This window comes from Notothenia rossii (assembly GCF_949606895.1).
Source record: "Notothenia rossii genome assembly, chromosome: 9".
Taxonomy (NCBI): Eukaryota; Metazoa; Chordata; class Actinopteri; order Perciformes; family Nototheniidae; genus Notothenia; species Notothenia rossii.
This window is the reverse complement of record NC_136907.1, coordinates 867606-892893: the sequence shown is the minus strand read 5'-3', so window position 1 is coordinate 892893 and position 25288 is coordinate 867606. Positions and strand designations below refer to the sequence as shown.

General features: G+C 44.1%; 1 protein-coding gene and 2 long non-coding RNA genes across 5 annotated transcripts in view; 2 read left to right on the top strand and 1 right to left on the bottom strand.

The window, feature by feature from the left end:
• Positions 1-1904: 1904 nt before the first annotated feature.
• Positions 1905-4983, top strand: LOC307020713. The gene is made up of 3 exons (XR_013802963.1): positions 1905-2279; positions 2460-2763; positions 4852-4983. It is a non-coding gene; the product is annotated as an uncharacterized lncRNA (long non-coding RNA).
• Positions 4984-6191: 1208 nt separating this feature from the next.
• The window catches only part of LOC307020267 (uncharacterized protein), a 43443-nt gene continuing 24346 nt past the window's right edge, over positions 6192-25288 (bottom strand). Inside the window, exons 2-4 of the mRNA XM_079651507.1 lie at positions 8276-8481; positions 8068-8194; positions 6192-6705 (exon numbers count right to left, since the gene is read on the bottom strand). Of these exons, the coding sequence (XP_079507633.1) occupies positions 6550-6705; positions 8068-8194; positions 8276-8481 (489 nt within the window). The 3' untranslated portion in view covers positions 6192-6549. The remainder of the gene's footprint in view (positions 6706-8067; positions 8195-8275; positions 8482-25288) is intronic.
• LOC307019788 lies at positions 12919-16089 on the top strand. 3 transcript variants are annotated; one of them, XR_013802739.1, is made up of 7 exons: positions 12919-12932; positions 13154-13312; positions 14907-14991; positions 15157-15288; positions 15375-15490; positions 15576-15697; positions 15843-16089. It is a non-coding gene; the product is annotated as an uncharacterized lncRNA (long non-coding RNA). The 3 variants fall into 3 exon arrangements; XR_013802740.1 differs by lacking the exon at positions 12919-12932 and having other exon boundaries at positions 12943-13312; XR_013802741.1 differs by lacking the exons at positions 12919-12932; positions 13154-13312 and adding an exon at positions 14228-14745.

Genomic DNA, 25288 nt, shown 5'->3' with positions numbered 1-25288 from the left:
AGGAGAAGTAGAGTAAACAGTAGCAGGAGAAGTAGAGCAAACAGTAGCAGGAGAAGTAGAGTAAACAGTAGCAGGAGAAGTAGAGTAAACAGTAGCAGGAGAAGTAGAGTAAACAGTAGCAGGAGAAGTAGAGTAAACAGTAGCAGGAGAAGTAGAGCAAACAGTAGCAGGAGAAGTAGAGCAAACAGTAGCAGGAGAAGTAGAGTAAACAGTAGCAGGAGAAGTAGAGCAAACAGTAGCAGGAGAAGTAGAGTAAACAGTAGCAGGAGAAATAGAGCAAACAGTAGCAGGAGAAGTAGAGCAAACAGTAGCAGGAGAAGTAGAGTAAACAGTAGCAGGAGAAGTAGAGCAAACAGTAGCAGGAGAAGAGCAAATGTAAAAGTAACTTTGAAAAGTATCAGCAAGAAGATCAGAGTTGCATAATGTTATTTTGTTTTATTCGTTACTGTTATATTAATGTTGTATGTTCATTTTTGTACATAGGATAATAAAGATGATCTTAACCTTGAACTCGATTCATGACCTCATTTCATTATTAAAACCTTAATATCAAATTACAGACTGGATTCAAATTAGGATCTCCAAATGTGTTGATGTAATGTTTGAGTGAGTAGAGAGCCACCAAGGTTTTTCAAGTCCCTCTCTTACTCCATTTTGCCAACCCAAATGTCCAGGTACATGCCGGGACACCTTGCTTGTTTTTGTTGTTTGCGCTCCTCTGGCTGGGTGCTGGCAGGTGGAGGGCAGTGATGTTGGCAGGTGGAGGGGCAGTGATGTTGGCAGGTGGAGGGGCAGTGATGTTACGGGTGGAGGGGCAGTGATGTTGGCAGGTGGAGGGCAGTGATGTTGGCAGGTGGAGGGGCAGTGATGTTACGGGTGGAGGGGCAGTGATGTTGGCAGGTGGAGGGCAGTGATGTTGGCAGGTGGAGGGCAGTGATGTTGGCAGGTGGAGGGCAGTGATGTTGGCAGGTGGAGGGCAGTGATGTTGGCAGGTGGAGGGGCAGTGATGTTGGCAGGTGGAGGGCAGTGATGTTGGCAGGTGGAGGGGCAGTGATGTTGGCAGGTGGAGGGGCAGTGATGTTGGCAGGTGGAGGGCAGTGATGTTGGCAGGTGGAGGGGCAGTGATGTTGGCAGGTGGAGGGGCAGTGATGTTGGCAGGTGGAGGGCAGTGATGTTGGGACTGGTGCCAGTGGCCTGGTGGAGGGCAGTGATGTTGGCAGGTGGAGGGCAGTGATGTTGGCAGGTGGAGGGCAGTGATGTTGGCAGGTGGAGGGCAGTGATGTTGGCTGGTGGAGGGGCAGTGATGTTGGCAGGTGGAGGGGCAGTGATGTTGGCAGGTGGAGGGCAGTGATGTTGGGACTGGTGCCAGTGGCCTGGTGGAGGGCAGTGATGTTGGCAGGTGGAGGGCAGTGATGTTGGCAGGTGGAGGGCAGTGATGTTGGCTGGTGGAGGGGCAGTGATGTTGGCAGGTGGAGGGGCAGTGATGTTGGCAGGTGGAGGGGCAGTGATGTTGGCAGGTGGAGGGCAGTGATGTTGGGACTGGTGCCAGTGGCCTGGTGGAGGGCAGTGATGTTGGCAGGTGGAGGGCAGTGATGTTGGCTGGTGGAGGGGCAGTGATGTTGGCAGGTGGAGGGGCAGTGATGTTGGCAGGTGGAGGGCAGATATGTTGGGACTGGTGCCAGTGGCCTGGTGGAGGGCAGTGATGTTGGCTGGTGGAGGGGCAGTGATGTTACGGGTGGAGGGGCAGTGATGTTGGCAGGAGGAGGGGCAGTGATGTTACGGGTGGAGGGGCAGTGATGTTACGGGTGGAGGGGCAGTGATGTTACGGGTGGAGGGGCAGTGATGTTGGCAGGAGGAGGGGCAGTGATGTTACGGGTGGAGGGGCAGTGATGTTGGCAGGAGGAGGGGCAGTGATGTTACGGGTGGAGGGGCAGTGATGTTGGCAGGAGGAGGGGCAGTGATGTTACGGGTGGAGGGGCAGTGATGTTGGCAGGAGGAGGGGCAGTGATGTTACGGGTGGAGGGGCAGTGATGTTACGGGTGGAGGGGCAGTGATGTTGGCAGGGGGAGGGGCAGTGATGTTACAGGAGGAGGGGCAGTGATGTTAGCTGTTACACACCAGGCTCAAACTTAACACATTGCATCCTTCTTTGCAGTGTCCTTATTCCTGGAAGGGGAATCTGCAATTCCTGCAGAGTTTTGTAACCCGTTGGTCCGCACGCAAAGCACATTTTTAAAGCCTTTTTAATTGTCTCATTGCTCCATTTCATCCCCTTTGTGGTGAGTCTGCCTAATGCCTTAAGTTGGTCTTTTGAAAACGTTTTCTTATATTTCTTGTCCCTAATTTTCATTGTTTTCTTGAGAGCTGCATTTTCCTTCCTGATTTTTCTTAGTGCAGACTTTGCTTTTTTGGTGATTCCTTCTTGGCTCTTTAATTTTCTCTTTAATTTTTTCTAATAGATCTGTTTGACTGGCTGCTGGTTCCCTCGTATGCTGACTGGCTGCTGGTTCCCTCGTATGCTGACTGGCTGCTGGTTCCCTCGTATGCTGACTGGCTGCTGGTTCCCTCGTATGCTGACTGGCTGCTGGTTCCCTCGTATGCTGACTGGCTGCTGGTTCCCTCGTATGCTGACTGGCTGCTGGCTGAGTGGGTGGTGTCCACCCTCCCTGTCTCTCCTCACTAACCATGTCCTCTCTTTCTTCACCCTCACTTTCCTTTCTCTCAGTCTCCTCATCCCTTCTTCCCTCAATCTTTGAGACTAATGTAAGTAGAAGACATGGCACTGTAGATTTTCGAACATTTTAAAATATTATACCACTTAAAAATAAGAAATATGACTTTTGTTACTAAGAGTTCATACTTATTATCAGTGCTGAGACTAACGCGTTACAAAGTAACGCATTACTGTAACGCCGTTATTTTGGGCAGTAACTAGTGCTCTAACGCGTTATTTTTTTAATTCAGTAACTCAGTTACCGTTACTACATGGTGCGTTACTCCGTTATTTTTTGTATATAGTCTCGGCTCCCAGACGTTGGTGAGCGGCGCCAACAGCGAGGCGAACAGAGATGAGAACTGTACTTAAGTACTTGAGTAAATGTACTTAGATACTTCCTGTGTCACATGCGGAGACGCTTTGTGGGCGTGTTTGTGTTTAGTTAGCCTACTAACAATACTATCATGGCGACGGCGGAGCACAAGTCGAGTTTCTTCGCATGGAGATATGCTCACTATTTTACTTTTCTCGAGCATAAAGAAAAGAATGTGTTAGTTAAGTGTAAGTTGTGTCTTGGCGGGTCAAAGATCCTATCTACTGCTCAAAACAGCAATTCCAATCTGTTAAAACATCTGCAAAAACAACATGCTGGGACGAAGCTATTGACCACAGACCCAGAGCCATCCGACGCCACCCCACCTCCACCTCCACCCAAGCAACAGCGGCTGGATTTCAACCGAGGGACTGATAGTCAGGTGAAAGTGGATAAAGCCATTCCACGGTATGTTGTTGAACACGTGCAGGCTATTTCTACAGTGGAGTCACCCGCTTTCAGGGAGCTAGTAAGCATGATACCATGTCCGGGCGGCACACGGCATATGGGACGCAAAACGTTTTCCAACTACCTGGAGAAAGAATATACCAAAATGGATAGCGAGCTAAAGAAAACATTTGAGGGGCTGGAATACATCTCGACCACCGCAGACATTTGGTCTGTCCACAACAGAAGCTTCCTCGGGATAACATCTCACTGGATAGACCCCACCACTTTACAACGCCAGAAAGCTGCGTTGCCCTGTAAAAGGATAAAGGGTAGGCACACGTACGATCTTATTGCTAGTGAGATTGACCACATTCACTCTTTGTATGGAGTGTCAACACAAGTTACCTCCACGGTTACTGATAACGGCTCTAACTTTGTGAAAGCCTTTGCCATGTATCAACTCTATCAACGTCGCTCTCTGACGACGATAAATTGGCACTTTGAAACATATCTTTGTTTTTGTATAGACCACATTGCTTAGCAGAGTTCAGTGATGCAAATGCATGTCAAGTTGATCAACAGATTGTATTATTCTCCAATGCAATAACAGTACTTAAATGAAGGCTATAAGGCCATTAATGGGAGCTTTTTTTTTTTGGGACCCCTTTTTTTAAGTAACTAAAACGTTACTTTTCAAAGTAACGCATTACTTTTTGTTGTAAGTAATTGGTAAAGTAAATGAGTTACTTTTGAAATGAAGTAACTAGTAATGTAACTAGTTACTGCTTTTCAGTAACTAGCACGACACTGCTTATTATACCTGTGTCACCTTTCACACTATAGCTGTGATCATGAGCGATGGGCTTTGTAGATACAGGTCCCGGGGTGAATCGTGGTGCAGGGGCCCTTCTCTTTTTGACCACAGGGCGAAGATGGGGGGTATAGCCTCTGCTCTCAGCCTAGTCTTGCCCTTTTTTGTCTTGACAAACTGGTCTGCATCAAAATGTGCCTGCGGAGTGACTTGAGGTTACTTCACACACAGAACAACTCAGTTTTGTTTGCCCACATACATATTCCATAGTGGTTGAATACACAGTATTAGGAAACACTTTATACTTACTGGACATGTTATACTCATTATATACTGTGTATAAAATATGACCAAGAATGTGAGACAACTTTATAGAAATTCATATCACATCTATTACTGATGCCATTTGTCATACTTTGTTAAACTCACAAATAATAAAGTTCCATAACTTCAGTTGGGAACAAAGACCACACCTTATCTCCCCAAGGCAATGTCCCATCCAATAGGTGTGCTATATAGGTGTGTATAACCCTGTCTCCTGTCTGTTACTCCCTCTTTCAGCACAAGAACCAGAGGGGGATTCAATGGAGCCTGAATACCTGCACTGAGACCCTCACCCTGCACCCTGAGTCTCAACTCTGTGTTTTTCAAGCCTTTCCCTGTTTTTTTGTATTAAACAAAACATTAAGCTTTCCCAATGGTGTGGTTTTCATTTTGTGAAAAAGTGCAAATGCAGTGTTTGTATATAATAACCTAACCTCACATATTTTTTTTCTGTTTGTCGTGAAATTGCTCCTGCTGACTTGTGCCAGACATTTTTTCCTCCGCTCTGTGTCAGTGGGGAAGCCGTACATTCGTACTCCTTTCTCAGAGCGATTTGAGCATCCCCAGGCAGCACAGCAAACCATGGTGGCCACTAGGAGGCAGCACAGCAAACCAGGACAACACGGAGGAAAAGGCACAGACAAACTGCATGATATGCTATTCAATGTTTATTGAATTCCATGTATTTGCAATGGATGTTCCTAAAACAACACATTTAACATCATCATCATCATCATCATCATGCTGCTGCTGCTGCTGCTGCTGCTAGTCCTTTGATAGTCACCTGTCGGTCTCCTGTCCTTTCTGAAAGCCATAAAGATGACATTAGTCATTTAGATAACTTGTGTCCTCAATTACCATGGGATTACTGAAACTACCATGAATTTAAGAAAATGGTAGAAATGAATCTAATCTGAATTTTGAAGCATTCCTTTAGATCCCCTCCCTCTAAATATATCAATAAACATTAGAAAGTGATGCTCCTGACTACCATACAGGTTTAAGAAGATAATATTGGTTTGAAAGAATTCAAAGCTATAAATGAACAGCGACAGGCTCTTTAACCAAGGCACTGTTAGCCTAACATGTAAACTAGTTGTTCACACTAATCCTAATATTATCACTTAATATTAGCAAATTCTATTTTATTTTTTAAAACATATTGATGTAAATACATACACATATCGATTTGTTGTATAAATATTGCAAATCAAAACCTTTATTCACTAATAATTACCAAAAGTCGAAGTTCTATCTCCTGTTATCAATGCATTCACATTGCCCGCCATGAACTTCCGGGGAACGATCCTCGTCTGCATGAACCACGTGACGATAACCGTTTTTGGACTTCCGCTGTCGTAACTCTTCTATCTATACGGCGCTGGCCCACTCCCCCTCCACACCGCTCCACACTCGTTGCTTTGGAACAGCCCTCAATATGGTGGACCCTCCGCGTGAACGCGCAAACGGAGGGGTAGGGTGTAGGGGGCGGTTTGGGAAAGGGCCTTAAACTCAAGAAAGCAGGCCAAGAAAGCAAATCTCACGCAGCGAATAATGTCCAATGTCCAGTCAGAAGATCCTTTCAACCGTTTATTTTAGTTTTCCAATAAAATACAGAGAACAATGATTTCCACCTTTCTCCCTCTCTGGCTGTCGCTCCTTGTAGAAAACCATACGCTCAAACTGGTGCGTCCCCCCACCTGTGATCAATATATGCTAATCACCAGGAGCCCACACCTCCTTCAAAATAAAAGCAGAACTACTGCAACTACAATTATTACGATAATTAATTATTCAATCACTAAAACAAAAACGGCTAGAAAATAAATATTTAATTCTACATTAACATAAACCAATATTTAGCTCCAACTCTGAATGTAATGTTAGTTCAGTGAAGGCAGGATGTGCTTATCTAAACGTATTATTGTCATGCTCTTAAACTTTCTTCAATGGGGGGCCATCAGGCCAAAGTCTGCCAACAGTCTTCCCGGCTTTCTCGAAATCATCAAAGTTATCTGGAGCTTGGGGAAGTTTTTCTCCTTTGCAGAACTTCAGTTTCTTTCTCAGTAGGGCCGGATCGAACTTCAGCAGCTGAAACAGGAAGAGCTCAGATTCAGCAACATGGAGCCCATCATGAACTACAACTCCCATGAGCCTCTGGGAACACGTTCAAAATCATTTTTAATTCATATTATTTATGAGTAAATATTAGGACGTTCAAAGTAAATGTGTTAATAACACAACTTCTTTTTAATGGTATTCACTTTTTCAACACGTGAACATTTCGTTTAGAAATTCTTCACATTTATCATTCATACATTTCTTTCACAAAATCTCATGGAATTACAAATGTTCTATTATGAGTATTATGTATCTTTAAAAAAAACAATCAGATTTTATTGAAGGTTTTTCCAGTATTCTTTGGATATAAGATATTTTGGGGGATCTTTTCTTTCACACATTTTCTTCAAGACATGTTTCACTTTTTTTGGGGGGGCTTTTAAATATATTTTTTTATTTCTTTAATAACAAGGGCCGGGGTGCTTCTGAGAAAAAGAGCTGATATTAAACTCTTAAACGAGTCCTTAGACTAGGGGTCTGCAAACTTTTTGACCAAAAGAACCATTTTGCTTTTGTGTCTGGAGCCGCAAAACATATTTCATAGCTTGATAGCTAATAAAGTTGTATTTATTGTTATATCAGACAAACTACAGTTTTTTTGCATTTATTAGGCTTTTTATTACATTATATAAAACTGTTAACCTCTAGTAAGAAACAAATAACTCCTATAAGGAGAATTACAAATAATACACAGGCCTACTTTAAAATAAATTAAACACAGCACTTGGGGAGTCCTCTTCACATTTGAAGGAAACAAATATATTATTAAAATGGGCCCACTTTGAAATAAATAAAACAAATAGCTGCACCCTAAAAAGAGTTAGAGGTAGGGTAGGTAAGAATGGAGAAACCAGCTCGAGTGCGCTAGAATTTGAAAATACACAACCGGAAACAATCTGCCTCTTCCTTCAGACTTCCTCACCGAGCCCCTCCTCCAACACACACGAACGCGCACATGACCAATGAGGGCACGAGATAAGTGTGTGCACAGATGGAAGGCTGACAGGCAGGTAGGCCATCCAGTTACTTTAGCCGGGCCGGCTCAGATGATTGGTCGTGCTTTTTAGTAGCAGGATGTGACGCATATTTTAGTTTGCAAATACTTTTATTTTATTTCCTTGTTATTTTTGTCTAAGCTCAAGGGAGCCAGAGCAGAGGGCTTAAAGGGCCGCATGCGGCTCGAGAGCCGCGGGTTGCCGACCCCTGCCTTAGACTAACCAGATCCACTCTGGTCAGTCCTACAAAGTTATCCTGGAAATATATAATGATATGAAATGTAGAGAAAAGCCTGACGCTGAGCTGTGGACAAGAAGACAAAGAGGAAGTGATCACCTTGTCCTCCACATGCAGGACGACGCCCACATTATCCCAGACATAGTTCTCAAAAGGTCTGTAGCCACGATCCTTCATCTTCACAGCCTCCATCTGCTGAGTCTCATCGTTCTGGACCAACTCATATCTGACAGAGAGACAGGAAGTCAATCCATAATGCATTTCCTTGTTGTCCCTCCCAGGTTACCTGTCATTGTTGTTTTCTAACCTGTGAGTTGCACACATGGCCTCAGGCCTCCAGATGAAGCGGCCATCTCTGTAGCAGCAGACAGCGTTTGGGTCGTCGGTCAGAAGAGGATATTCAGAGAACTGCTCCTGATTGGCCGGACTGTGGACCAGCACCGCGTACATCACTTGCTTTGGGTACAGGTGGGTCTGATACACCCGCATGACGGGCTGCTCACCGTCGCAAAACTGGAGAGAGAAGAAGAGCTTTTACACAGAATCACAGAATCACGTGGAAAAGTCGTTCAACAGAATTATAAATTTAAATTCAGTCAGAAAACTCTCGTGTTTCTTGATATGTTTATTAGAAGCAGCATATAGTTTGATATTAGATACCTACCCCCCAACACTCTGGAGATTAGATACCTATCCCCCAACACTCTCTGGACATTAGATACCTATCCCCCAACACTCTGGAGATTAGATACCTATCCCTCAACACTCTCTGGACATTAGATACCTATCCCCCAACTCTATGGAGATTAGATACCTATCCCCCAACACTCTCTGTAGATTAGATACCTATCCCCCAACACTCTATGGAGATTAGATACCTATCCCCCAACACTGTGTAGATTAGATAGCTATCCCCCAACACTCTGGATATTAGATACCTATCCCCCAACACTCTCTGGACATTAGATACCTATCCCCCAACACTCTCTGGACATTAGATACCTATCCCCCAACACTCTATGGAGATTAGATACCTATCCCCCAACACTCTGGAGATTAGATACCTATCCCCCAACACTCTATGGAGATTAGATACCTATCCCCCAACACTCTATGGGGATTAGATACCTATCCTCCAACACTTGCTGGAGAATAGATACCTATCCCCCAACACTCTATGGGGATTAGATACCTATCCCCCAACACTTGCTGGAGAATAGATACCTATCCCCCAACACTCTATGGAGATTAGATACCTATCCCCCAACACTCTATGGAGATTAGATACCTATCCCCCAACACTCTCTGGAGATTAGATACCTATCCCCCAACACTCTATGGAGATTAGATACCTATCCCCCAACACTCTATGGAGATTAGATACCTATCCCCCAACACTCTCTGGAGATTAGATACCTATCCCCCAACACTCTATGGAGATTAGATACCTATCCCCCAACACTCTGGAGATTAGATACCTATCCCCCAACACTCTCTGGATATTAGATACCTATCCCCCAACACTCTGGAGATTAGATACCTATCCCCCAACACTCTCTGGAGATTAGATACCTATCCCCCAACACTCTATGGGGATTAGATACCTATCCCCCAACACTCTATGGAGATTAGATACCTATCCCCCAACACTCTCTGGAGATTAGATACCTATCCCCCAACACTCTGTAGATTAGATACCTATCCCCCAACACTCTCTGGACATTAGATACCTATCCCCCAACACTCTCTGGACATTAGATACCTATCCCCCAACACTCTGTAGATTAGATACCTATCCCCCAACACTCTCTGGACATTAGATACCTATCCCCCAACACTCTCTGGACATTAGATACCTATCCCCCAACACTCTCTGGACATTAGATACCTATCCCCCAACACTCTGTAGATTAGATACCTATCCCCCAACACTCTCTGGAGATTAGATACCTATCCCCCAACACTCTCTGGACATTAGATACCTATCCCCCAACACTCTCTGGACATTAGATACCTATCCCCCAACACTCTGTAGATTAGATACCTATCCCCCAACACTCTCTGGAGATTAGATACCTATCCCCCAACACTCTCTGGACATTAGATACCTATCCCCCAACACTCTCTGGACATTAGATACCTATCCCCCAACACTCTGTAGATTAGATACCTATCCCCCAACACTCTCTGGACATTAGATACCTATCCCCCAACACTCTCTGGAGAATAGATACCTATCCCCCAACACTCTCTGGACATTAGATACCTATCCCCCAACACTCTCTGGACATTAGATACCTATCCCCCAACACTCTGTAGATTAGATACCTATCCCCCAACACTCTCTGTAGATTAGATACCTATCCCCCAACGCTCGCTGGAGAATAGATACCTATCCCCCAACACTCTATGGACAATAGATACCTATCCCCCAACACTCTGGAGATTAGATACCTATCCCCCAACACTCTCTGGACATTAGATACCTATCCCCCAACACTCTGGAGATTAGATACCTATCCCCCAACACTCTCTGGACATTAGATACCTATCCCCCAACACTCTGGAGATTAGATACCTATCCCCCAACACTCTGGAGATTAGATACCTATCCCCCAACACTCTCTGGACATTAGATACCTATCCCCCAACACTCTATGGAGATTAGATACCTATCCCCCAACACTCTCTGGACATTAGATACCTATCCCCCAACACTCTCTGTAGATTAGATACCTATCCCCCAACACTCTATGGAGATTAGATACCTATCCCCCAACACTGTGTAGATTAGATAGCTATCCCCCAACACTCTGGATATTAGATACCTATCCCCCAACACTCTATGGAGATTAGATACCTATCCCCCAACACTTGCTGGACATTAGACACCTATCCCCCAACACTCTGGAGATTAGATACCTATCCCCCAACACTTGCTGGACATTAGACACCTATCCCCCAACACTCTGGAGATTAGATACCTATCCCCCAACACTCTCTGGAGAATAGATACCTATCCCCCAACACTTGCTGGACATTAGACACCTATCCCCCAACACTCTGGAGATTAGATACCTATCCCCCAACACTTGCTGGACATTAGACACCTATCCCCCAACACTCTGGAGATTAGATACCTATCCCCCAACACTCTCTGGAGAATAGATACCTATCCCCCAACACTCTATGGAGATTAGATACCTATCCCCCAACACTCTATGGAGATTAGATACCTATCCCCCAACACTTGCTGGACATTAGACACCTATCCCCCAACACTCTCTGGACATTAGATACCTATCCCCCAACACTCTATGGGGATTAGATACCTATCGCCCAACACTCTCTGGACATTAGATACCTATCCCCCAACACTTGCTGGAGAATAGATACCTATCCCCCAACACTCTGGACATTAGATACCTATCCCCCAACACTGTGTAGATTAGATACCTATCCCCCAACACTCGCTGGAGAATAGATACCTATCCCCCAACACTCTATGGACATTAGATACCTATCCCCCAACACTGTGTAGATTAGATACCTATCCCCCAACACTCGCTGGAGAATAGATACCTATCCCCCAACACTGTGTAGATTAGATACCTATCCCCCAACACTCGCTGGACATTAGATACCTATCCCCCAACACTGTGTAGATTAGATACCTATCCCCCAACACTCGCTGGAGATTAGATACCTATCCCCCAACACTCTCTGGACATTAGATACCTATCCCCCAACACTGTGTAGATTAGATACCTATCCCCCAACACTGTGTAGATTAGATACCTATCCCCCAACACTCGCTGGAGATTAGATACCTATCCCCCAACACTCGCTGGACATTAGATACCTATCCCCCAACACTGTGTAGATTAGATACCTATCCCCCAACACTCGCTGGAGATTAGATACCTATCCCCCAACACTGTGTAGATTAGATACCTATCCCCCAACACTCTGTAGATTAGATACCTATCCCCCAACACTCTGTAGATTAGATAGCTATCCCCCAACACTCTCTGGACAATAGATACCTATCCCCCAACACTCTGGGGATTAGATACCTATCCCCCAACACTCTGTAGATTAGATACCTATCCCCCAACACTCTCTGGACAATAGATACCTATCCCCCAACACCAGGGGTGGACTGGCCATCTGGCATACCGGGCATCGTCCCGGTGGGCCGTTGACCCAATGTGGGCCGGTCCGCTATGGTTTTTTTTTCTTTTCTTTTTTTTCTCTAAATTCCCTCCAATTGGGCCGGCCAATTGGCTACAGAGGGCTAGCAGTGTGTTGCCAGCATCGACACATATTATTGGTCTATTGTTTGTCATTGTCAATCAATCATGGGCTGACAGGCTCAGAGAGCCCTGACCATGCTGTCAATCACAACACAAACCAAGGTGGGGCGGGACCTCATGGCATGGGCGGGAGTCGCGGGACGGGCTGCTGCTGAGCTGAAAATGGATAAGCAGAAGAAACGCCCGGGTGGCGCTGAAAAACTCTGACTTAAAAAGCTGAAGTCTCTGGAGGTGGAGGCTGCTAAATATTCTAAATTGACGGACCTATTTGGTGCCGGGGTCACCGCCCCAGCAGGTGCTGCTGCGCCGGGAGACGAGCGAGTGGAGGCATACATGGTAAGTAACGTTAGCCTGGGGCTGGCTAGGCTACATTTTTGAGACATGTCCAAAAAAAAAGTAGAAAACGTTTTTACATTGAATGTGATGTGACCTAATTAACTGCATAGTCCTACTTGTGACAACATATTAGCCCAGAGTTGAAGGGCTGTGAATGTTGGTAGTTGTGGTTGATTTTGTTTAAATATGCCGAATTGTGATATTATGGGTTATTATTGTTCAGATGATTTAGCGAGGCTAGCTAAGAGCTGCTAACGTCAGCGGTTTCTTGTTGCCATAGCAACAGTAAACGTTCACATGGACCAACGAGCTGTAAGTAGAGATGAAGCTGCAGAATCAAGCTGTATTGTAAATACAGATGAGATACTTTGAATTTTAGCATAAAATAGAAGTAAACCTATAGGAAATAATTACATTAATTTGCAATATTTGCCATTGAATTTATTGTAATCTTTCAATTCATTTATTGTTTACTGAGGTGATAACTATTTCATAATTTGTGTGTAACTTTAATTTCTGTGTAAATGTGTCAGTTCAGGGAGAGAGCCAGACCAATTCAGGCAGCCCAAAGACTGCACCACCACCACCAGTGGTGCAGAAAGTGTTCTGTAGCAGAGACGGCACCAGTAGAAGGTGGCTGACGTACTGTCCAGAGCGTCACATGCTGTATTGTTTCATCTGCATGGCATTCGGTAAGAGAACTGATAGCAGTCTGTTCATCAGTGGAATGTCAGATTGGAGGCATATACACCATGTATGGTGCTACGCACATGTACTAAATCTGGTGCTTGCAAACACAACCCAGATTTTTATTGAGAGTGGGTCCCTGTTTGCGCTCCTCAATGGCATTGCGGTATTCATCAAAGAGTCATATAAAAGGATGAATGTGTGGGAAGAGTCAGTCCGAAACAAGAGACGTAGACGCCTTGCTCCTATTGGCGAGACACGCTGGTGGGCCAAGCATGAGGCCCTGAAGAAGGTGTTTGGCTCCTTTGGAAAACTGGAAGATGGTTCTGTACGTTGATGTGCTGTTGACATTATCAGCTATACAGAAACAGGCAACAGTGAAACCATGTATCCGTGTCATGGCCAGAGGATATGCAGTCATTGCTCAAGTATGAGACGATCTTGACGGCTCAAATCTTCCTCTGCATATTTGAACATACCTCTCCATTGTCTAAATACCTTCAGACGGCAGGATTGGACATCCTCTCTGCTCACAGAATGGTGGCATCGACACAGGATACGCTGAAAAGCTTGGGAAGAGATTTTGAATCTGTAAAAAAAGCAGCAGACACATCTGTCAACTGGACAAACACAGAAATCCAAGAGAGAGATGACACGGACATTGAAGTGGAGGCCACACTGCCACAAAAGAGGAGGAGGATGAAGAAAGTCTTGCCTGGAGAGATGGCTCAGGATGAGACCCTGGATGATGCAGAAAAATCCTATGAGGTGAATGTGCATAACCGGATCATGGACACAGCAATTGAAGCCATTCATAGGCGCTTTTTAACACACGGCAATCTATATGCTGACTTGGCATGTCTGGATCCCAGAAACTTCCCTCAGCTCTTTCCCAGTGCTCTTTCCCAGTCTGCCCTTCAAGACTTAAGCAAGTGCTTGCAAGGATTTGACAGCAGGGCAACCAAGGAAAATATGCAGGCCGAGTTGAAAAGCTTTGCACTCCAGTGGAACAGGCTGAAGGCATCCCCATTGGCAGAGTACAAAGCAAGAACAGTAGAAGATGGATCAGGTGGTGAGGAGGACAACACAGAAGAGGTTGAGATAACTCCCATAAGCTGTTGCTCCTGGAAAGAATGCCCTCTGTGCTGCTACCAGATACTTCGCCGTTTCAACATGCTAACAGACGCATACCCTGTCCTAGGCCTTGCTTATAAATACCTGCTTACATTATCCCTCACACAGGTGGCTTGTGAGCGCACATTTTCAATTTTGAAGTTTATTAAAAACAGACTCAGAAGCACCCTCTCATCTGATAAATTGGAGGCATTTATGTTGATGGCCACAGAGAAAGACATCCTCATGTCCTTGGACTCTGACTCTGTGATAGACAGACTTGCAGAGAAGAGTGAGCTGCTTAAAAAGCTGCTCCACTGATAAGGCGAGAAATATTTAATATTATTGTTATTATCACACATTATGGATGTAGTAATTCATTATTTGTCATTTTAATGATGCTTTTCAGAAGTTGTATTGTGCTTATGTGTTGATCCTTAATGGTGTGATCATGTACACTAAATTATCAATTATTCTCCATTACAGGTTGTTCTGATATATTTGAGGAGTCGTTCTCCCTCTGTTCTATATGTGGACTTGTTCTCTCATTTGGGACCATTGTTAGAATTTGGTAAGTTTATCATGTACTTTTTAATGTTGTATAAATTCATACTTCATCATTTAAAAAAGTTTTGAAAGAAACGCACATCCCAAAAGTTTTCAACTCTAGGTGCAGGACAGAGGAACATTTTTTATTTATTTTTCAGACTTAATAATGTATCCAACTCCCTCTCAGGTTGACCACTTGACATGTGAGAGCTTGAGGAGTTGTTCCCCCTTCGTCCATGTTCGAGGACTTGCTCTCTCTCTGCCTCCACTCTCTACCTTCACTGCACCAAAGTTTGGCTGTTGAGTCTCCTCTAGTATGGTGAGTTTATCATTTTTTATGTTTTATGAAATCATACTGAATTTGTGATGATTAGAGACTTAATAATGTATCCAATTCCCTCTCAGGTTGACCACTTGACATGTGAGAGCTTGAGGAGTTGTTCCCCCTCCGTCCATTTTCAAGGATTTGCTCCCTTACTGCCTCCACTTCACCACTTTTTGAGAAGTCTATGATTTTTTGAGTATGTCATGTGTCTTATAATGTTATATGAATTCATACTTGATTTGTGATGATGAGACTTAATAATGTTTCCATGTCTCTTTTAGGTGGACCACCCTATATATGACAGCCTAAGAAGTTGTTTTCCCTCTGTCCTCTTTTGAGGACCTGCTTTGTCTCCTCCATCATTCACTGGGCCACTTTTAGGTTCCTGAGCTTATTTCATGTGGTGAGAGGAATGCAATATGTGTATGTTTAAAGGTTATGTTTAAAGGTTTATGTGAAGAAACATACTATATGTGCGATAAAATGACAATTGGTAATTCATAAATGTCTCTTTATATTCTCTGCTACCATTATCTCCTGTCAAACAGGTTTTCCTGACCTGCTAGAAGTTCTTCTTGATGCTTGAGTCATAGATCATATCTGAGAGCTTCGTCTTGACTTTGTGAGTTTATTATGCAACTTGTTTTGTCTCAGATTGAAACAAAAGGTTTGATTATGATTATTTCCTGGCTGAAGATTTTCATATTGATGGTTTTAATTTCAAACATCTGCATATCTTTTAAGTTCAATTAACAGTTATGCAGGTAGGCCTTAGGGCTCTATTGAGACTTAAGTCATCCTTCATGACAGATACATTTGTTGACTAAGTGTCACTACGTCACAAAAAGGCTACATGGCTACATATATTTGTCAGTACACAGATACTGAGTACAAGTTCTGTTTGCTGTTTCTTGCATGTCACGAATTTGGTGAGGAGTGGAGCTGGCTGGCTGCGGACGAGGAAGTATAGAGCAATACATACTTGTGCACATACACGTATATGAGAATGCATATCTATTCAGACCTGTAACCCATGTCTTAGACTTTTCACACAGCTACAGTATATATATATATTTTTTTTCCAATTCTCTATTTATGGTTTCATAATGAGTGAGTGAGTTTCAGCTCTAATGCTGCTACTGTCTGTAATATGTTTCTGTTTAGATTATTTGTCAGGATATTTTTTTTTATTATTGTCCGAGTCTGGTTTTAACTACTACTGGGCTTACATCAAAAGATTTTCACAGTCACAGACTAAAACCGGAAAGGGTAGCATAAGGGTTCTTCTCCCGTTAGTCTCGTCCCACCCCTAGTCATGACATAACTTCTGTTGTGATTTGACACTATAATGAATAAAGATTGATTGATATAGCTGTCAATTTTAGTCCTTGAGTTCATAGTTAAGTGCTTTATTTGTTAACTGCTATCAAGGAATATGACTCTCCTTTGTAGTATGCATGAGAGAAGATGCCGCAAGTTTAGTGGACTTCTATGTAGTGTCCGCTGATAATGTAGTGGGCTGGTCTGGACAGAAAATGCCAGGGCTGAATTTTTGTCCCAGTCCACCCCTGCCCAACACTCTGGAGAATAGATACCTATCCCCCAACACTCTATGGGGATTAGATACCTATCCCCCAACACTCTGTAGATTAGATACCTATCCCCCAACACTCTCTGGACATTAGATACATATCCCCCAACACTCTATGGAGATTAGATACCTATCCCCCAACACACTATGGAGATTAGATACATATCCCCCAACACTCTATGGAGATTAGATACGTATCCCCCAACACTCTATGGAGATTAGATACCTATCCCCCAACACTCTATGGAGATTAGATACCTATCCCCCAACACTCTATGGAGATTAGATACCTATCCCCCAACACTCTATAGAGATTAGATACCTATCCCCCAACACTCTATAGAGATTAGATACCTATCCCCCAACACTCTATGGAGATTAGATACGTATCCCCCAACACTCTATGGAGATTAGATACCTATCCCCCAACACTCTATGGAGATTAGATACCTATCCCCCAACACTCTATGGAGATTAGATACCTATCCCCCAACACTCTATGGAGATTAGATACCTATCCCCCAACACTCTATGGAGATTAGATACCTATCCCCCAACACTCTATGGAGATTAGATACCTATCCCCCAACACTCTATGGAGATTAGATACCTATCCCCCAACACTCTATGGAGATTAGATACCTATCCCCCAACACTCTATGGAGATTAGATACCTATCCCCCAACACTCTATGGAGATTAGATACCTATCCCCCAACACTCTCTGGACATTAGATACCTATCCCCCAACACTCTCTGGACATTAGATACCTATCCCCCAACACTCTATGGAGATTAGATACCTATCCCCCAACACTCTCTGGACATTAGATACCTATCCCCCAACACTCTGGAGATTAGATACCTATCCCCCAACACTCTGGATATTAGATACCTATCCCCCAACACTCTATGGAGATTAGATACCTATCCCCCAACACTCTATGGAGATTAGATACCTATCCCCCAACACTCTCTGGACATTAGATACCTATCCCCCAACACTCTCTGGACATTAGATACCTATCCCCCAACACTCTATGGAGATTAGATACCTATCCCCCAACACTCTATGGAGATTAGATACCTATCCCCCAACACTCTCTGGACATTAGATACCTATCCCCCCACACTCTGGAGATTAGATACCTATCCCCCAACACTCTCTGGACATTAGATACCTATCCCCCCACACTCTGGAGATTAGATACCTATCCCCCAACACTCTCTGGACATTAGATACCTATCCCCCAACACTCTATGGAGATTAGATACCTATCCCACAACACTCTGGAGATTAGATACCTATCCCCCAACACTCTCTGGAGATTAGATACCTATCCCCCAACACTCTATGGAGATTAGATACCTATCCCCCAACACTCTCTGGACATTAGATACCTATCCCCCAACACTCTCTGGACATTAGATACCTATCCCCCAACACTCTATGGAGATTAGATACCTATCCCCCAACACTCTATGGAGATTAGATACCTATCCCCCAACACTCTGGAGATTAGATACCTATCCCCCAACACTCTCTGGACATTAGATACCTATCCCCCAACACTCTATGGAGATTAGATACCTATCCCCCAACACTCTATGGAGATTAGATACCTATCCCCCAACACTCTGGAGATTAGATATCTATCCCCCAACACTCTCTGGACATTAGATACCTATCCCCCAACACTCTGGAGATTAGATACCTATCCCCCAACACTCTCTGGACATTATATACCTATCCCCCAACACTCTATGGAGATTAGATACCTATCCCCCAACACTCTCTGGAGATTAGATACCTATCCCCCAACACTCTCTGGACATTAGATACCTATCCCCCAACACTCTATGGAGATTAGATACCTATCCCCCAACACTCTATGGAGATTAGATACCTATCCCCCAACACTCTATGGAGATTAGATACCTATCCCCCAACACTCTGGAGATTAGATACCTATCCCCCAACACTCTCTGGAGATTAGATACCTATCCCCCAACACTCTATAGAGATTAGATACCTATCCCCCAACACTCTATGGAGATTAGATACCTATCCCCCAACACTCTATGGAGATTAGATACCTATCCCCCAACACTCTATGGAGATTAGATACCTATCCCCCAACACTCTATGGAGATTAGATACCTATCCCCCAACACTCTATAGAGATTAGATACCTATCCCCCAACACTCTATGGAGATTAGATACCTATCCCCCAACACTCTATGGAGATTAGATACCTATCCCCCAACACTCTATGGAGATTAGATACCTATCCCCCAACACTCTCTGGACATTAGATACCTATCCCCCAACACTCTCTGGACATTAGATACCTATCCCCCAACACTCTATGGAGATTAGATACCTATCCCCCAACACTCTATGGAGATTAGATACCTATCCCCCAACACTCTATGGAGATTAGATACCTATCCCCCAACACTCTATGGAGATTAGATACCTATCCCCCAACACTCTCTGGACATTAGATACCTATCCCCCAACACTCTCTGGAGATTAGATACCTATCCCCCAACACTCTCTGGACATTAGATACCTATCCCCCCACACTCTATGGAGATTAGATACCTATCCCCCAACACTCTATGGAGATTAGATACCTATCCCCCAACACTCTATGGAGATTAGATACCTATCCCCCAACACTCTATGGAGATTAGATACCTATCCCCCAACACTCTATGGAGATTAGATACCTATCCCCCAACACTCTCTGGACATTAGATACCTATCCCCCAACACTCTCTGGACATTAGATACCTATCCCCCAACACTCTATGGAGATTAGATACCTATCCCCCAACACTCTATGGAGATTAGATACCTATCCCCCAACACTCTCTGGACATTAGATACCTATCCCCCAACACTCTCTGGAGATTAGATACCTATCCCCCAACACTCTCTGGACATTAGATACCTATCCCCCCACACTCTGGAGATTAGATACCTATCCCCCAACACTCTCTGGACATTAGATACCTATCCCCCAACACTCTCTGGACATTAGATACCTATCCCCCAACACTCTCTGGACATTAGATACCTATCCCCCCACACTCTGGAGATTAGATACCTATCCCCCAACACTCTCTGGAGATTAGATACCTATCCCCCAACACTCTATGGAGATTAGATACCTATCCCCCAACACTCTATGGAGATTAGATACCTATCCCCCAACACTCTATGGACATTAGATACCTATCCCCCAACACTCTATAGAGATTAGATACCTATCCCCCAACACTCTATGGAGATTAGATACCTATCCCCCAACACTCTATGGAGATTAGATACCTATCCCCCAACACTCTCTGGACATTAGATACCTATCCCCCAACACTCTGGAGATTAGATACCTATCCCCCAACACTCTATGGAGATTAGATACCTATCCCCCAACACTCTCTGGACATTAGATACCTATCCCCCAACACTCTATGGAGATTAGATACCTATCCCCCAACACTCTCTGGACATTAGATACCTATCCCCCAACACTCTCTGGACATTAGATACCTATCCCCCAACACTCTATGGAGATTAGATACCTATCCCCCAACACTCTCTGGAGATTAGATACCTATCCCCCAACACTCTCTGGACATTAGATACCTATCCCCCAACACTCTCTGGACATTAGATACCTATCCCCCCACACTCTGGAGATTAGATACCTATCCCCCAACACTCTCTGGACATTAGATACCTATCCCCCAACACTCTATGGAGATTAGATACCTATCCCCCAACACTCTGGAGATTAGATACCTATCCCCCAACACTCTCTGGAGATTAGATACCTATCCCCCAACACTCTGGAGATTAGATACCTATCCCCCAACACTCTCTGGATATTAGATACCTATCCCCCAACACTCTGGAGATTAGATACCTATCCCCCAACACTCTCTGGAGATTAGATACCTATCCCCCAACACTCTATGGAGATTAGATACCTATCCCCCAACACTCTCTGGACATTAGATACCTATCCCCCAACACTCTGGAGATTAGATACCTATCCCCCAACACTCTCTGGAGATTAGATACCTATCCCCCAACACTCTATGGAGATTAGATACCTATCCCCCAACACTCTCTGGACATTAGATACCTATCCCCCAACACTCTGGAGATTAGATACCTATCCCCCAACACTCTGGAGATTAGATACCTATCCCCCAACACTCTATGGAGATTAGATACCTATCCCCCAACACTCTCTGGAGATTAGATACCTATCCCCCAACACTCTGGAGATTAGATACCTATCCCCCAACACTCTATGGAGATTAGATACCTATCCCCCAACACTCTATGGAGATTAGATACCTATCCCCCAACACTCTCTGGAGATTAGATACCTATCCCCCAACACTCTCTGGACATTAGATACCTATCCCCCAACACTCTCTGGACATTAGATACCTATCCCCCCACACTCTGGAGATTAGATACCTATCCCCCAACACTCTATGGAGATTAGATACCTATCCCCCAACACTCTATGGATATTAGATACCTATCCTCCAACCCTCTATGGAGATTAGATACCTATCCCCCAACACTCTATGGAGATTAGATACCTATCCCCCAACCCTCTATGGATATTAGATACCTATCCCCCAACCCTCTATGGATATTAGATACCTATCCTCAAACCCTCTATGGATATTAGATACCTATCCCCCAAAACTCTATGGACATTAGATACCTATCCCCCAACACTGTGTAGATTAGATACCTATCCCCCAACACTCTATGGAGATTAGATACCTATCCCCCAACACTCTATGGAGATTAGATACCTATCCCCCAACACTCTCTGGACATTAGATACCTATCCCCCAACACTCTATGGAGATTAGATACCTATCCCCCAACACTCTCTGGACATTAGATACCTATCCCCCAACACTCTATGGAGATTAGATACCTATCCCCCAACACTCTCTGGACATTAGATACCTATCCCCCCACACTCTGGAGATTAGATACCTATCCCCCAACACTCTCTGGACATTAGATACCTATCCCCCAACACTCTATGGAGATTAGATACCTATCCCCCAACACTCTGGAGATTAGATACCTATCCCCCAACACTCTCTGGAGATTAGATACCTATCCCCCAACACTCTATGGAGATTAGATACCTATCCCCCAACACTCTCTGGAGATTAGATACCTATCCCCCAACACTCTCTGGAGATTAGATACCTATCCCCCAACACTCTATGGAGATTAGATACCTATCCCCCAACACTCTATGGAGATTAGATACCTATCCCCCAACACTCTCTGGACATTAGATACCTATCCCCTAACACTCTGGAGATTAGATACCTATCCCCCAACACTCTGGAGATTAGATACCTATCCCCCAACACTCTATGGAGATTAGATACCTATCCCCCAACACTCTCTGGAGATTAGATACCTATCCCCCAACACTCTATGGATATTAGATACCTATCCCCCAACACTCTCTGGACATTAGATACCTATCCCCCAACACTCTCTGGACATTAGATACCTATCCCCCAACACTCTATGGAGATTAGATACCTATCCCCCAACACTCTATGGAGATTAGATACCTATCCCCCAACACTCTCTGGAGATTAGATACCTATCCCCCAACACTCTCTGGACATTAGATACCTATCCCCCAACACTCTGTAGATTAGATACCTATCCCCCAACACTCTATGGAGATTAGATACCTATCCCCCAACACTCTATGGAGATTAGATACCTATCCCCCAACACTCTCTGGAGATTAGATACCTATCCCCCAACACTCTCTGGACATTAGATACCTATCCCCCAACACTCTCTGGACATTAGATACCTATCCCCCAACACTCTGGAGATTAGATACCTATCCCCCAACACTCTATGGAGATTAGATACCTATCCCCCAACACTCTATGGAGATTAGATACCTATCCCCCAACACTCTATGGAGATTAGATACCTATCCTCCAACCCTCTATGGATATTAGATACCTATCCCCCAACACTCTGTAGATTAGATACCTATCCCCCAACACTCTATGGAGATTAGATACCTATCCCCCAACACTATCTGTAGATTAGATAACTATCCCCCAACACTGTGGAGATTAGATACCTATCCCCCAACCCTCTATGGATATTAGATACCTATCCTCCAACCCTCTATGGCAGAGGTTCTCAATTGTTTTTCAGCCAAGGACCCCTTACAAGATAGAGAATACACCAAGGACCCCCTCATTCTGATTTGTGATTTTGGGCTATATAAATAAAAATTGACTTGACTTGACATGTATGTCCCTTGGAATAATCTGACGTAGCCTATTTTTTACACTTCTATAGTCTTAGTTATGTGAAAGAACAACACAAGAGCAATGTATTAGAAATATATTAGATATGTATTAAAAATATTTGCACCATCTCAACACAGAATACCCATAAACCAATCAATCAATCAGCTGCAAGTAACACTGTACCTAAACAAAATATCAAAGGGAAATCAAGAGAAAAGTGATCATTTGAAGTGCATTTCAACACACACACACACACACGCACACACACACACACACACACACACACACACACACACACACACACACACACACACACACACACACACACACACACACACACACACACACACACACACACACACACACACACACACACACACACACACACACACACACACACACACACCAAGTGTTTCACTCTTAGTTAAAATTAAATGATTTATAAAAGTTTAATAACAAAATAAATGCAGGCTATAAACAATTGAACACATGCCTGCATTGCAACATATATCAAGTAAATTGCAAAACAACTGCAACTGCATTGCTACAATCCCAAACCACTACTTGTAATGGCAGCCAGCTCTGGACACTATTGGAGTGATGCAAGGCAGTCCATGAAGCTGATTGCTTTTCTCTGCAAGTGAAGACACACATATCAAACTAAATCAATAAATGCAACATACAGTATCTGACATTTCTGTTGCGCGCACACGCACGCACACACACACACACACACACACACACACACACACACACACACACACACACACACACACACACACACACACACACACACACACACACACACAGGGGTTAAAGTGGGCGGGAACGATCCAGAACAGCGTTCCGGCACCTTCGATTAATAAGTAAATAAATCTGATTGGCAGTTTCCTACATAATAATGTCAAGCGAGTTCACAGGGCTGCCAACTCTCACACAATTTACATTTTTCACACGCTCTCAGCCACAAGTCCATTTTCTCAAGCAGTGAAAAACAAATTCATAACTGATAATGTCATGGTGCGAAAAGAGGACACTACTGCACATTGCGCAACAGCAGCACCAGGCAGCAGACCATCGGAATAGCGAGAAATATACACAAATGTATTATATTGTAACTTATTCCCATGCATGTTGCTCAAAGTAATCTCAGTCAGTCTCACTTCTGCGGCTCTCCCTCTCCTCTCGCGCCAGTGCGATGAGCCGCGCAGAGCCGGACACATCAGTGGACTCATCCAATTGAACCGCGAATTTAGACCCTCTCAGTCTTTCCAGCAGTTGTGATTTGATATCAGCAGACATGTCCTAAATTCGTCGTCTGCTCTTTAGCAGAAACAGACGTAACATTAACCATCCGTTGTTGTTGCTGGCTGTAGTCCTCGCCCTTCCTCTCAAAAAAAGCCCGGTCTTTTTTTACATAATGGATGCTTGGTCTCGAGGTGCCTCTTCAATTTGGCAGGCTTCATCGCCTCATTGGCAAGACACCGCAGGCATATCAGACATTTCGGTTTCCCTTCCACTTCAATAAATCCATATTGGAGATACTCCTCATCGTATTTCCTTACTTTTGTTTTTCATTTACTTCATTTGTAGCCGTAACCGGTCGTTTTAAAAATCGGTCCATCTTCGTAGTATGCTAGCCGTGTTATCCTATGATGCTAGAAGTGGCGCTCTCTGACTGACGTACCAGTTATTGTTGTTTCCATGGTAACGGGTGACGCGCTTGATTTTTAAATGTATAGATTCGTTAGATTAGAACGTAATCTATGAACTATTTTAGATTAAAAAAAATAAAATATTATTTGTTGAACTATGAAGCCTTTTGTAAAAAAAATAATAATGAAAAAAAAATGATATCATGATAATTTAAATGAATGAATTTGAAAACTTTTCACGGACCCCCTGGCAGAGTGCCACGGACCCCCGGGGGGTCGCGGACCCCACTTTGAGAACCACTGCTCTATGGAGATTAGATACCTATCCCCCAACACTGTGGAGATTAGATACCTATCCCCCAACACTGCGTGGACTGACTCATGACTCTGG